The sequence below is a fragment of the Cetorhinus maximus genome, chromosome 5, assembly GCF_964194155.1.
Source record: "Cetorhinus maximus chromosome 5, sCetMax3.hap1.1, whole genome shotgun sequence".
NCBI lineage: Eukaryota > Metazoa > Chordata > Chondrichthyes > Lamniformes > Cetorhinidae > Cetorhinus > Cetorhinus maximus.
In genome coordinates this window covers 7,828,415-7,844,314 of record NC_135883.1, presented here as the reverse complement: position 1 = coordinate 7,844,314, position 15,900 = coordinate 7,828,415, and the positions used below count along the sequence as shown (strand labels likewise).

Sequence of the window (15,900 nt, the reverse complement as noted above, 5' to 3'; positions counted from 1 at the left end):
ATCCCTTCCTTCTGTTTCCACTTTTCTCTTCCAGCAACAAATGTGAGGGCTTCATGGGACTTTTCATGTTGTAGTTTGTGATATCTGTGTGCTTCTGTCACCTTCATTTGATAACAGCTCTCACCCCACCCACCACCCCCCAACCATTAACAGCAAGGGAAGAAGGGGTACCAACAAAAGTCATCGCTAACGCCTTTACACTCACACATGAGGATTGTGCACCTGAAAAGGAACGCCCAGATTATTTTGGCCCGTTTACTTATAACCTGTGGAGTCATGCATAATGTTCTCTTAGGCTGGGCATGTATTTCAAAATATCATTGTCTGCATCACAAAAGAGGGGATGACACAGTCCTCAAGAAGATCACTACAATCCACAATGCAGCAGCCCCAAGTAACATGTCAGTAGTCTGCTGGGTGTTAGGTGTCGCCACTTTCTTTTGCTGCATCATACCCAACTTGCTACAATTGCAGTCATTGTAAAAGTTCAAGGTAGCATCTTAAATTAGGAAGTAAAGCATGGCTGTTAGCCAACACTCTACTCTGGACTTGATAATCCTATCGATTATCCTGCCATAAAACTGAGGTCCAGATGTTGTCACAAGTTGTTATTTGAAAAAGTCTGAGGAATTCATTAAGTTTGAAGCTCAAAGTTCTACACCAAATTCTACACAAGCTGATATCAAGCAAGTTACAAAGAAAGATCAAACACCACCTAATCTCTTAAGTACCTTCCAGGAACAGGAAACTATGTTCTACCCTTAAAGGTTACATGTTATTACATAAAACATACAACATAGAAACAAGCCGTCAGGCCTAACTGTTCTACGACAGTGGTTATACTCCACACGAGCCTCCTCCCATGCTACTTCTGCTTCAAGGACACAGGATGATCATTTAAATATGAGAAAGAGGCTGCAAGCCTCAATGTCATTCATGTTTTTTAATTTAAATGTTGTCGGCCGAGTTCCCCAAACCTCGAGGAACCCAACGGTTTCATCCAGGCGATGACTTGAAATCCAGGAGGTGAATGCCTTTACACCTACTTCCTGAATCCAGTGTGCCTGCCTGCAGAACCCCAGCGATTGAGCACACCAATGCCGCTCCACACAACATTTCCCACAAGGCCACCGATCCTATCTCCTTGAAGCCTCCAACCTTGCCCCAAGCCTCTGATCAACTGCCCAACTGAGGCCACCCAACTTACCAATCGACCCAACCAGGCCTCTGCATTCCCTTCCTCCCAGGCCTCTGATAGTGCTCCAGATAGTATACATTGATCTAGTGATAGTGTTGAATAAATCTGTGTTAAATAGGAACTATCTTGAAAACTTACCCTGGTGTCTATACTAAAACTTGTTCCTAATTTAATGATTCTCAGGTATTCTGAACATCTCCCGTTCTCCTCCTCCCACAGCCACAACCCCAAATTTTTCCCCTCCCGTACTGAAGATGATGGCTTATGCAGAGATAAATGCCAGAAGCATCACCTTGTTCAATCAAGGTAACCTTTCTGCATTCAAGCCAAATGGCTCTTTATTGGCTTATGAAAATATGCAATCAGTAACATAGAAACAAGAAAAAATAATTACTAAAATTTAAAAGCAAAAAGAAAGTAAAAAGTGGAAGGAAGGCAATGAGAAAACAATGAGAGTGAAAAGAACTTGTAGACTGACAAGAGTCCAGCTTGTCTCTCTCTTTTTCTACTTTTCTTCTTGAACTCTCTGCCTGAAGGCAGTGTGCAGGTCTGACCCACAGTGCCACAACCTCCACCAAGGTCTCAAATCCACCCCACCTGGAGTGGGGAACAAATGCTATGCCGTTGGCATTAATCTGATTCACACCAGCTATTCAGCTAACTGAGCCCACCAGTACCTCCAAGGAGACCGAGGCCAGGATTTTCTGGCCCCACCATGGTGGGACCTGCTGTGGGGGATGAGGCGGGTCAGCCAAAATCCTGGAAGATCCCAGCCCCAGCTTCTGTTTTAACATACACTTTTACATGCGTGTTGTAGCCTGGAGCTATGAATAGTGATGGTAGAGGTTCCAATTTCTTTCCATCAGGCCAGGAATCTCTCCCACTCCCGCTACCTGCCATTGGCATGTTTGGAAAGAATTACAAGTTGATACTCAACCTCAACCTACTCACCTTCCTTGGCCATCAAGTCCTGCAGTGGGACTTGAACTCAGAGCTTCAGACTCAGAGGCAGGGACGCTACCCACTGTGCCACAAGACCTCCCACGGGTTTCTGCTCTATTTGTCACAATTTCTGAGCTCTTTGAAACCTATTAAGGTCCTCACATGACCAACGATGATATTTTCAAGTACCTATTACCATGCGAACTGCTTCTGTCATTTGATTTATTATTCAGTGACTGCATAGTTAAAACTCCAGTTATTGGTTGTTTTTTTATTAAATATGGCTTTTGAAAGTTGCTAAGTTAACTCATAGACTTCTAGACATTTACAGCACAGAAGGAGGCCATCTGGCCAATCGTGTCCACACCGGTCAACAAAGGTCTGACGACACTAATCCTATTTTCCAGCGCTTGGCCCATAGACCTGGAGGCTATGGAAACACAAGTGAATATCGAAATACTTCTTAAATGTTACGAGAGTTTCTGACTCAACCACCCTTTCAGGCAGAGAGTTCCAGACTCCCACCACCCTCTGGGTGATCATTTTAATAAAACTGGTTTCTATTTCTAGCTCTGTGTATTAACATGTGATCTCCAAAGCAGAAAGAATTTATTCTGGTTAAGAGAAAACAAAAATTAACGACAGGGTTGGGAAGTCTCACTTTTATATTCTAAATATCCCATCAGATAGCTGAATAAGTATGATTTGCTTACAAAATGTATATTGCATCCATTCAATCAGATTACTAGATAAATCCACTGCTAGGCTGAAGAGTGTCAACTTTATGAAGCATCCTGACGAATCTGTTTTCTTTGTTTATAAACCCTCAATTTAATTTTCATAAATTACATTGCAATGTGTTATGTTAATCACACAAAGTTTTACTGTAACAAAAGTTATATGGTTCTTCTGCCTCAGTCATTGCCAGTCACTTTCTTCATGAAAGCCATGTCTTTTTATTATCGGTTTGTCCTTTTTTTAAAAAATCAGTTGTTAAGCAGGAATATGGACTAAGCAGCAAATGTAAAACAAGCACTTAAGAAAAGATGCTAATTTGGGCTTGTCTTGCTGTGCTTCACACTTCCTGCCCTTTTGTAAATCAACTTCAGTGCCAGACACGGACAGACCTTCTTCTGTTGCATTAAAATGTTTCCATGATGGCTTGTTATCTGCTTGCCACAGCTATTACTTTGAAAAGTTGGCTTGTGATCATGCAACTCACGCATCAATTTTAATTTGTTTAGTAATTAGTTGAAATTTAGTAACTTATCGACAGTTTTGTGGCGATTTTAGTGGTTCGTGGCATTTTTTGTGGCAATTGTAGTGATTTACAACAAATTTTTTTGCAATCTGTGGGGTAAGTTACAATATGCATTTGATCTTTGCTCTGTTGATGGGTACTCATTTGAAACTTTGCATGATATTGCTGTCTGACTCTGGTTGATAGGCCCATGCAGAATATGATCTGAGGCCTCGCTGGTGTATTGATGTACACAAAACTGGTTGACATCCCTGTTTAATCTTTGCTAGTCCAGAGCATACTCACATTTTTATATCGGTCTTGAACTGTTAATTTGATTGAAAGGAAACTGAGGAAATCTGGGTTTCCAGATCAACTCCTGATCCAGGTTAAGTTCCTTGATTTTGCACATTCATCAAACCCCAGTTGAACTTCAGTTCTCTGTATTACTGCCACTGGTCTTCCTTCCCTCACAACACGAATCTTGGTCACTATCCTGCCATCCCACTGACACTGATCACTTCACTATCCTATCTTATCTTTGTTAAAACTGTCCTCTTCTCTGTCTTATCTGTACTCACACTGCTTGCTTTCATGTTCTGTGTTGAAAATGGTCTCTAGTTTGCCTTATCTGCACTGACACTGGTAACCATCATGTCCTGTCTGTTCTGCTCGTGGACATTTACCCCAGCCCAAGGTAAGTTTTTCACTTTGTATTCATACCGAGTGCCAAACTATCATTCTAACTACCTCTTCAACTCTGTGTGAAGGCAAAGAATCTACAAAGGGAGAAAAATATTAAATAAGAGTATTTTAAACTATAGTAAAAGCAAAATACTGCAGGTGCTGGAAATCTGAAATAATCACCCTCTTTGCCTTGTGTTCCATGACATCTTTGTCATTTAATCTCTCCCACCCTCCATCTTATCCCAGACCTTCCCTTTTGTTCTCCCTTCCCCTCCCCTTTCAACAGCATAAAACCTATCACATTTCTACCTTCCTTCAGCTCTCAAGAGTCATATTCGAATCAAAGTGTTAACTCTGTTTCTCCACACTTGCTGCCAGACCTGAGTATTTCGGTTTTTATTTTAAAATATAGTTCTTTGAAAAGTCTCAATCACAGCATGAAGAAATATAAGGGCATAATTTTCATCTTCAATGGAACTAAAAATAAAGTGGGCTCTACATCAAGAGGCCCATCTACCTAACCAATTTACTGTCCCCAAATTACACTCAAAGTGTGTTTTAGAAGCAATGTGTGTTACAGTGGTACTGTTAATATTGTTTGATGATACACCAGCATTTCCACAGACCTTTCTTATGATTGGAAATTGCTGCTGCAATCACATCATTGGACTTGGGGGTACAGGGCGCAATTTTGAAATCTGCTGATGTCACAAAACTTGGAAGTGTAGTAAACAGTGAGGAAGATAGTGATAGGCCTCAAGCGGACATAGACAGGCTGGTGGTGTGGACAGATACATTGCAGATGAAACTCAATGCAGTGAAGTGTTCTGTGATACATCTTGGTTGGAAGAATGAGGATAGACAATAAAAGCCAAATAGGATAATTTTGAAGGAAGTGCAAGAGAACAGAGATCAGGGGATGCTTGTGCACACATCTTTGAGGGTGGCAGGACAGGTTAACAAAACAATTAATAAAGCAGTTAATAAAGCATAAGGAATCCTGAGTTATATAAATTAAGGGATAATTGCATAAGCCAGGAATTTATGGTAAACCTGCATAAAACATTGGTGTAGCCCCAGTTGGAGTATTTTGTCCAACTTTGGGCACTGCACTGTAGAAGGGCTTTGGAGAGGGTACAGAATATACTTACAAGAACACTGTCTCTCCAGCCAATGCAAGATGGCGGTCTGCGCTTGCGCACTGGTCCGTGCATGTGTGTAAATCTACCGACGTCATTCTGCTGCGCCCAGACTGCCAGTAGCAGTCTATGCATGCACAATTAAGGGCTGCACAGCGTGGTGACATCAGAAGGATCATGAATGCGCAAATTTCGAAGTACGGTGATCCCCGGGAGCATGTCCTCACCGTCCATAAGGAGCGTTGGGCAGCATTTATGGTGGTCCCTATCCACCCCTCCTCACCCCCATCACCTCTCTCCTCTCCCTGGGCAAACACTCTCGGGGAACCCCCTGTCAATGGCTCCTAATGTAATGGCTATTGCTATCAATCACATGGCGCCATATGCTTTCTCCAGGCTTTGTGGATGGCAGATAGAATACAGCTCTCACAGTGAAACCCAATGATTTAAAATCGCTCCTTGTTCCATAGGCAACTCTGCAATTATTCCCTGTAAAAATGCACATTTTTCTATTTAACTAGCTATATGAATTCTGATTACAAGCAGCTGTGATTTATTTCAGCATGCTGGTATCCATGATGGAGAGAGTGCAGTGTCTTGCCTTAAATCTGTGTTTTTCCTTTATGCATGTTATAATTTAAATAACCCACAATGGATAAGTGCAAATTAATACAGTTTCAAATCCTTTTCCAAATGATTAAAGGGATGCAGCCACCCAGCTGTGACAATTTCAGCAGCACCATCTTTGGTCCTGGCCGCTGACTATTCAGACGCTCCAAATGATGTCACAGGACAACATGCTCGAACTACGCGTGCACAGATCATGCTCGGCATTGGCAGGAAACTCAGTCCTACTAGAACGGTTCCAGGAGTGAGGGATTACTGCTATGTGGATGGACTGGAGAAGCTGGGTTGTTCTTCTTGGAGCAGAGAAGGCTAAGAGGAGATTTGGTAGAAGTGCACAAAATCATGAAGGGTTTAGATAGAGTAAACAAAGAGAAGCGGTTTCCAATGGCTGAAGGGTTGATAAGTAGAGGACACAGATCTAAGGTGACTGTAAAAGAACTAGAGGCGCTATGAGACAGGTCTTTTGTTGCACAGATGTGGTTAGGATTTGGAAATGCACTGCCCGATAGGAGGCAGATACAGATTCAATATTAGGTTTCAAAGAGGAATTGGATAAATATTTGAAGGGAAAAATTACAAGGATATGGGGAAACAGCAAGGGAGTGGGATTAACTGGGATGCTCTTTAAAAGAGCTGGCGCAGACTTGATGGGCCAAATGGTCTCCTTCTGTGTTGTGTTATTCTATGATTTCATGATGCGACATCCCAGTTAACGAAAAGATAAGTTTTAGATTGAGATTAATACTTGTTGTATAGTCAGCCCAGTGGTAGCATTCATTGGTATAATGATAAGTTGCTAAGTGCAGAACGGGGCGATGAGGTGTGTTGTCCACAATAATTCCTCCTACATAGAATTTGTAACATCATTGGGGGGGGGTTGTGAGGCCGGGGTGGGGGGCACGGTGCTTGTCAGGAGTGTATGTTAGGAAGTAGAATTGGTTAAAAGAAAACCTGAGAGAAGACCAGGCACACCACTCTTTCGCACCTCCTAGCAACTGGTTTGAGAAAGCCATTAGAAAAGGCCTAGGGCAGCCTGTCAGGCTACCCTTTCAGTTGGGAACAACCAGAAAAGCCTAAACCAAACTCAAATTAGTAGGAAAATAAAATAATTCCTTAAGTCAGTGGAATGGCAATAGAGTGGGATGACACAATTCACTTTCTTAGTTTACTCTCATTGCAGTGAGGTGCTAGATCGGAAATAGTGAAAATAACCAAAACCACACAAAAATACATACTTTTATCACTTCACTTATGCTAGCGCTTGTAATAAAGACACTCAACATTGTCTACCTTCTAATATATCTGCAATACAATAAGTAAACATATTCTACGTTCTTAAGTTTACAATAAAATAAACCAAGACTACCTTTCTTCACACTTCAGTGCAGATCTGTAATCCTTTTCTGTGTCCAATCTAGGTAAGTGCCACTTAAACATCTTTACAGCTTTCATAATACACACATTTTCTATCACACAGTATCTGCACACATGCTATCCTGTACGACTGTTATGCTGCCTATTATGAAATAACTACCTCTCCATTCTCACAATAAACGAAACAACGCAAGTTAAATGAACCACGTAACCTTAGCTTTCAAAGAGATTGTCAAAGAAAAGTGTGCAGGTGATCAGCATTCAGAGCTGGTGCTGAACACGTGCTTATAGCCACATATATAGATTGTTACATTTCTACCTCAATTGGGCCTTCATCATCCAGCTAAAGCCTGAACACGTTAGATTTCAGCAAAACTGACAACTGGTTTGAACATTTAAATATTTAATATGCCTTAACTGGTTAAGCCGGGTCTTTCTCGCACTTAGCAAAAGATATCAGACCAGGCGTTAACTGTTTTAAGAGTGGGAGCATCAGAAATAGTTAAAGCTTGCTGTAGCAAAATGAACAGACATGATAAAGATGATAGAGTTTTAGTTAAGATTCTGTGACAGGAAAAACATACATTTAAAAAAAAAACTCACAGTAGCTAAAATAAGTTAAATGGTTAGGTCTGACATACCATTATATGGAACAGAAGCCCAAATATTTTCACCGGTGAGACAATTCCCCGAAGATGCGGCAGAGATGCACACACTGTTGCTGCCTTTTTTCCTATACTTCAAAGTAGTTCTGCATTTCCTGTCAATTTTAAATATGCATTCTCCTGTCATTTACAGAAACCACCCCCACTTCCTGTTTTCAGCACGAGTCGGGCAAAGAAGGCCTTACAATATTAGTTACGCTGCAGACCTCAGATCAAACCAGCTTCAACATGGATTTCGGCCACCGGGTATATGGGAATTTCTAATTCTCTCAGTTCTCAGACACACATTGTATACCCAAGTTTTTGGACACACCTTGGAAGATCACACTTGGTATTAAACTATTCAACTTGTTACAAGTATGAGTTTAAGATTATTAAGTTTTAGGACTATATATTTTGGTTTAGAAGAGTATTATAGTTTCGGACCATATCTTTAAATTTAGGGTAAATGAAAGGGGTCATATGACATATGCTGGAGTCCACCTGGCAGTAAGTCTGGGTGATTTAATTGTTAGAGATCAGAAGAAGACTCAGATTGTTTTATTGAGAGGGGGGTGCAAGGTATTTACACTTGGGGACAAGACAGCTGTTCCTGAATCTCCCCGCGTCTCCAGAAGTCCCAGAAAGGCGGTATCAATAACAAGTTGTAAACGGTTGTGCTGGAACCTGTCCCTTTGCTTCTAAGGTGAACGGCAGTTGTGATCAAAGATAACTGATTAGCATTTCTACTGAGATACGAAGCTATTATGGTTCTCGCTGCCATGAGTGAGAGGGTAGAGGAAGCCATCTTGAGATCAGATTACAGGCTTCCCTATAAACCTGGGAATATCACAGACAGAAAGCAGTTGCAGTTTTGTCTTGCGTGGTCTGCAGCTGAGAGGTAGAGAGCAAGAAAATAGAGAATTAGGCAGGCCTGCATCCTAAGCAGAGAAAATGCTGACTCTATTGTTCACCGTGCAGAATGTGGGTGGGAGCTGGTGCTCAGTTTAGAAACATAGGAGCAATAGTAGGCCATTCTGCCTGTCGAGCCTAGTCCGCTATTCAATTAGATTATGGCTGATCATTTACCTCAATGCCACTTTCCTGAACAATCCCCATGTCTCTTGATGTCATTAGCAGCCGGAAATCTATTGATTTCTGTCTTGAACATGCTCAAGGATTGAGCAGCCACAGCCTTTGGAGTACAGAATTCCAAAGATTCACTACCCTCGGAGGGAAGATTTCCCTCCTCATCTCAGTCCTAAATGGTCTGCCCCTTATTCTGAGGCTGTGCCCTCTGGTTCTAGACTCACCAGCCAGGAGAAATATCGTATCTACACTTACACTGCCATGCCCTGTGAGAATTTTGTAAGTTTCAATGAGATCATCTCTCATTCTTTGAAACTCTAAAGAGTATAAGCCCAGTTTCCTCAATCACTTCTCATAGAACAATCCCGCCATCCCAGGGATTAGTCTGGTGAACCTAGTTTGAAGACTGAGTTCGTGAGGAGCTAAAAGAAACTGGAATATTTGCCTAGCTTGGAGCTAGAGGAATAAATCCAGAGTGTAACCCTCACATTAGAGAGAGTTCTGGGATTAGAAGTTACCTGGCTGGGGAAATAGAAAGGAAGCAACCCGCTGGAAGCAGGACACAAGTGTCTGAAGCAGTGCTTGTCCAAATGCAGCAAGGCCTGGACAATATCCAGGCTTCAGCTGACAAGTGGCAAGTAACATTCGCAAGTGCCAGGCAATGGCCATCTCCAACAAGAAAGAATCTAACCATCGCCCCTTTACATTCAATGGCATTATCATTGCTGGATCCCCCACTATCAACATGCTGGGGGTTACCACTAACCAGAAACTGAACTGGACTAGCCACATAAATACTGTGGCTACAAGGACAGGTCAGAGGCTGGGAATCCCGCGCAGAGTAACTCACTTCCCGACTCCACAAAAGCTGTCCACTATCCATAAGACACAAGTTAGGAGTGTAATGGAATGCTCCCCACTTGCCTGGGTGAGTGCAGCTCCTACAACACTCAAGCAGCTTGACACCATCCAGGACAAAGCAGCCCGCTTGATTGGCACCCCTTGCACAAACATTCACTCCCTCCACCACCAACGAACAGTGGCAGCAGTGTGTGCCATCTACAAGATGCATTGCAGAAACTCACCAAGGCTCCTTAGGCAGCACCTTCCATATCTACGACTGCTACCATCTAGAAGGACAAGGGCACCAGATAAATGGGAACACCACCAACTGGAAGTTCCCCTCCAAGTCACTCACCATCCTCACTTGGAAATATATTGCCATTCCTTCACTGTCACTGGGTCAAAATGCTGGAACTCCCTCCCTAACAGCACTAGGGATATATCCACACCACATGGACTGCAGCAGTTCAAGAAGGCTCACCACCACCTTCTCAAGGGCAACTAGGGGTTGGGCAATAAATGCTGGCCCAGCCAGCAGCACTCGCATCCAGTGAATGAATAAAAAAAGTCAATAATGTGTTTTTACTTTTTTGAAACAGTAGAAGTTTTTAAGAACGTGAAATCTTGACATATCATTCAAGCAGCTAATGACAGGAAGTCTGAATTCTCTTTAAAAAGTTATCTGCTTCTACAGAGATTGTAACAAACTCTTACTTTTATTATCATTAGGCTGATTCCAGTTTGAGGTCATCAAAGGTGAAGAGATGGCCTAGTGGTATTGTCACTGGACTAGTAATTCAGAGACCCGGGGTAATGCTCTGGGGATCTGGGTTTGAATCCAGCCACGGAATTCAATAAAAGCCTGGAGTTAAAAGTCTAACGATGACTGTGAAACCATTGTCGATTGTTGTTAAAACCTATCTGGTTCACTAAATGCCCTCCACATGTGACTCCAGACCCACAGCAATGTGGTTGACTCTCCAATGCCCTCTGAACTAGGGGGCAGCTAGGGATGGGTAATAAACGCTGGCCTGGCCAACAGCACCCACGTCCCATGAATGAATTTTTTAAAAAATGCAGACATTGCTGAAAAATACCGAATAGATCTCTCCATTATATTGGTGTTAATTGGTGAAATCTGACGCCGGACCGGTTTACATGGAAATGGAAGAGTGCTCTAATTCACCATCAATCCGTTTCCTGGTGACTTTTCTAGCCTGATGCCTACATTAAAAAATAATGAATGCAATGGCCCAGGCAGGATTTTTTTTTTTTAATAAGCTGGCATATTGTGAAAATTACATCAGTGTGAAGAGGGTCACTAAACTGAGGCAGAAAATAAGTTTGCACAAAGTAAATACCTCCTCTGCGTGGAATATTGAGAAAACCTACTTTTCTAAGAAATAGCTTATGATCAATAGCCATGTCTTCTGCTAAAGCACTTGGTGGTTTCTCGCGTTCCTTAAGTTGTGGTGGGAGTCAGGCAGGGTGCATCCAAAATGCAGTCAGCCTGACCTGAGCTGACCTACGGTCTGGGTTCAGATCAAATGCCTTCACAGGAAATTTCAACCAAAAATCAGAAGTCAAGGCACCACCACTGCTGCAGACCTAGGGGCTTAAGCTGCTTCTAGCTGCTGTCCATAATTAGGCCTCCGGTTGCAAAGGTCCACAGCTGGCTCAGTTAAAAAAAAACATACTGGGGTATTTTTGAGCCCTCCATCTGTTTGCTGCTTACTTCTCTTAGATCCTCTAATCTCAAGGAGGTGGGACACACTAGTATCACTGTGCCATGCACTGTTGATGGGACATCCTGCTGGCTTAATTACTCCATTTAGGCCTCTGCCAAGTGAAAATGAGGTAAGAATGCACTGCGGCGGTGGACAACTCATGAATAGAGGACCACCATCCTCACAACTAACTCATACAGCAACGCCTCAATTTCAGCAGTCATTTATTAGGAGGTTTGGCTGCTGGATCATTCTGCCGCTAGCCTACAGATGCACAGCTTAATTTCTGCCTGTTTCCCTTAAAGTCCCCTGTTTCTTCATCCTTAGCAAAGTTGCTAAGGGCTTGCCATTTCCAAAATCCTTCCATATTCTCGACAATCTACTGTGACTCTCCCTTTTAATAGTAGCCCTGCCAACCCCACCATCATTTTAAATTTCATTTGCGCACAACTTGCTGCTGATATCACTTGTGTGCTGCTTAGATATGTTCAGGACTCCATGTTTGCATCCCACTGATCTGCTTTCCTCCCCTGTCATGGTGCCAAGGCAGGTCTTAGCAAAGTCACAAATTACATCCTATGTGATTGTGACAAAAGTAAACTTTCCCTCCTCATCCTTTTCAACCTGTCTGCAGCCTTTGACAACGTTGACCACATCATCCTCTTCCAATGTCTCTCCAGGGTGGTCCAAACAGATGGGACTGCTCTTATCTGGTTCCACTCCTATCTATCAAAACATAGCCAGGGAATCACTTGCCATGGCTTCTCTTGCTGCTCCCACACTATCACCTCTGGGAAGGAGATTCAGGGATCTTAATTCTGCTGCATGTGTAATTACCCTGACCACAAAGTAGATGAATGTTTCGTGCAACACTCATTTTCTACCAAATAATGACGCAGATAGCTGGATGTAAAGCCTTTCCTCCCTCATGTTTACAAAAAAAATGTTAAATATACAGCCTAGCCCCCAATTCACAGGGAACTGTGGTGAATCTTCTGCCTCTGACCCAAAGGAGACAGTCAATTTTTAAGTAGCTAATCAAAAGCCTTGAAATGCAACTGATGAGGCTCATACAACAACTCCAATTTATCTGTTTAAAACATAACTTCCATTTCTTGACAAACTCAGCGGTATAGTGGAGCACAACATTTCATCCATGATTGTCACTGTCATGCATGCACAGCTTTACAGGAAAATAATATTTATCATAATGTGTGTACATGTATATATCCTATACATTAACATTGATTTTCTTTTGCTCAAGAAACAAGTTCATCTGGATCAGTTAAACTGGCTGAAATTCTCAGATTTACTAATTTGCTTCAATTCAAATTTCAAAAACATTGTTCACGCAATTCACTGATGAAGCTTAAGTTGCTAACAAGAAATAACATCATCAAATAATTTTAATTATCCAGTAAGCTATGCCTTTCACCATGTCACCAATTTATCACTTAAGTTTATTTTCTGCAATCTGACATTCTGATCAGCAATTCCACAGTAGCACATCCAAGGCTAGCTTTTTCAGTTTTGGTTTAATTTTTGCTGCAATGGCTATTTCTGAATCTTAGGTCCTCAAATAGAAGTCTGCTTGCACCTCATGCTCTGTGGTCAGCTGATTAGCATTACATCAGGTTCAGGTTTGGGCAACAATAACTTTTACATTAACAATAACAGTGCATTCAAGGTACTAAAATGTCCCAAGGCACTTCCTAGGAGTGCTACAAAACAAAACAGGACACCTAGCCAGTGAGGCAGAGAGGTGGAGCATTGTAGGGAGGGTATTTCAGAGCTTTTGGCCTAGGCAGCTGAAGGTACAGTCACCAACGGTGGAGTAATTAAACTCTTGAGATGCTCGAGAGGCCAGCATTACAGGGGCACAGATATCTCAGAGGGCTGTGGAGCTGGAGGAGTTAGCAGAGTTAGGGAGGGGCCGAGACCATGGAGGGATTTGAAAACAAAGAGGAAAGTTTTAAAAATCAAGGCTTGGCTTAACCAGGAGCCAATTTAGGTAAGCAAGCACAGGGGTGATAGAGACTTGGTGCGAGTTAAGACATGGACAGCAGAGTTTTATGGAGGGTAACATGTGGGAGACTAGACAGGAGTTCACTGGAATAGTCAAGTCTAGAGGTTACAAAGGTATAAATGAAGGTTTCAGCAGCAGCTGAGCTGAGTCAGGGACAAAAATCGAGTGATGTTAGGGCGTTTAAAATAGGTGGCCTTAGTGATGGCACAAATATGAAGTCAGAAACTCAACTCATAAGGTCAGATGTGACACCAAGGTTGCAAACAGGCTGGTTTAATCTCTTGGGAGAAGGATGGAGCCCCTAGCTAGGGAACGAGTTTGGAGCGGGGATCGAAAACAATGGCTTCAATCTTCCCAGTATTTAACTGGAGAAAATTTCTGCTCATCCAGTACTCAATGTTGGATAAGCTGTTTGATAGTATAGCAATAGTGGAAGAGTCAAAGCAAGGTGGTGTCGGGGTCGAGCTGGCTGTTTTCAGCAGGTTTGCATGGTTTTGGAGGGAGCCATATTCTCAGCAACTCTCAGTTTGGCTGATTGCAGTGGATATCCAATTGTTAGATATCCAGTTAATATTGAAATGTTCTACCTCCTAATTGCTCAACTTGTACAATGACAATTTTTACTTTTTATGGATCAGATTCTAAGCCAATTTGTGTCAGTGAAACAGTGCTAAATCCTATTATAAAATTATCTAAATGCTCTGCCTCAGACAGGGAGGGAACTGACCACGGAGGAAGTTGAAAAATGAAGGTATTGCATTTCTGGGTGCAAATGTAGGTCACCGAGCACTGAAATAACGGGTGAATGGGACTTGGAGCGAGTAAGGACATGGGCAGCAGAGTTTTTAGGCCATCTCAAATTTACACAGAGTAGAATGTGGGAGGCCACCCAAAACCGCGGGTTGGAATAGTGCAGATGTAGCAAAGGCATAGATGTGGGCTTCCACAGATGAGCTGAGGGAGGGAGGTGAAGTTTGGCAATGTTACAGAGCTTGAAATAACAGGTCTTAGAGATAGCTTGGGTATTTGGTCAGAGCAGCCCCAGAATCCTCTGAGATATCTGTGTTCCTACAATGCTCCTGTGAAATGCCTAGGAGTGTTTTAATACAGGTGCTCTACAAATACAAGTTGTTTTATATAATGTTCTTAAATTCAACGTCACTTTGGATTTGAAAGTCTGCTCAATATCACTCGCTGGGATGACAAATCAATCAGTTTTGTGAAAAAAGAAAGCAGACTATCACATCCGACACAAACATAAAATCAGAAATCCCACTCTGGAATTTTTAACTTTGCTGAAAACATCATTTGGTACGACCATTATAGACCCCACCCATTATCCACCCTGCTCAATTTTCCTTTTCATTGCAGGGTGGATAACAGATGGCCAACCTAAAAATCAACTGTTTTAGGCCCCAGCTGAAGTAGCAAGTTCTGCCCTCAGAGTTAATTCTACTTTAAACAATGAAACAGCTGGTCCCAGAAGTCATAAATTATGTCACTGCTAACAAAGGCAGCTCAATCTATCTGAATGGATTTGCAATCTGCCTCAATCTTGACCATCATAAATGCTAGTGGTGATAGCACTTTGCTATTTTATCATACTAATATCATATCAAATCGTTCCCCTGCTACTTTTTGAATGATAGAGGATGAATGTGTCTGCATGTTTGAGTGAATATGCTTGAGGGTGTGAGTATGAGAATGAGTGAATGTTGGTGTGTGCAACCTGTGTGCAGATACACGAATGAATCACCATCAATCTGTCACGCTTTCAGCATTCATCGTTATGGGAATAAACTGGGAGTTTCATACACATGACTTGAAATTTATCATATGTTGTATTTCTGGAAATTACAGTCAAGAAACTTCCCATAAATGAAACAGAATAAAATGGAATGTAAAAAATATTTAATTCTATAACCAAACGGCATATTACTTCAGATACTGTAGGAAGTTCCCCAATATTTTTCTTAAAGGTCTAGTACATTTTATTTTGAAATAAGCAAAAACCCTATTCCGACAGAGCGCACTTCTGAAGTAAAAAGTAATTTTAATCCATTTTTGAGTACCTCCATCAAACAGGTAAGCCAGTTTATTTCAGATTGAAGTGACAGATCTAATAATAACTGTCTACAACATGTTCACAACTATCACGTGACTAGCCTGTGGAATGAGATTTGGCTGCTGGTAGTTAAGAATTCACAGTTGCAATCTGTTTGGTTTGCTCCATTTAAATTGGCAACCTTATTAAAATAGTTAGAGAATTATTTTGCAGGATTTTTTTTTCTTCCAGATTCTTTTATTGCCAGATTATTGGCGGTAGAATTGCAAGATTATAACAGCAAATGAAAAATACTGTTC

General features: G+C 41.9%; 1 protein-coding gene across 9 annotated transcripts in view; it reads right to left on the bottom strand.

Moving 5' to 3' along the window:
* Window positions 1-15,900, bottom strand: part of dnmt3aa (DNA (cytosine-5-)-methyltransferase 3 alpha a) — a 586,890-nt gene that overhangs the window by 464,546 nt on the left and 106,444 nt on the right. The window contains exon 1 of one of the 9 annotated variants that reach the window (XM_078541491.1): window positions 7,849-7,943. The exons of the other annotated variants lie outside the window; for them this stretch is intronic. Within the exon in view, the coding sequence (XP_078397617.1) occupies window positions 7,849-7,851 (3 nt within the window). The 5' untranslated portion in view covers window positions 7,852-7,943. Of the gene's footprint in view, window positions 1-7,848; window positions 7,944-15,900 lie in introns of those variants that run through there. 9 annotated transcript variants of the gene reach the window in all.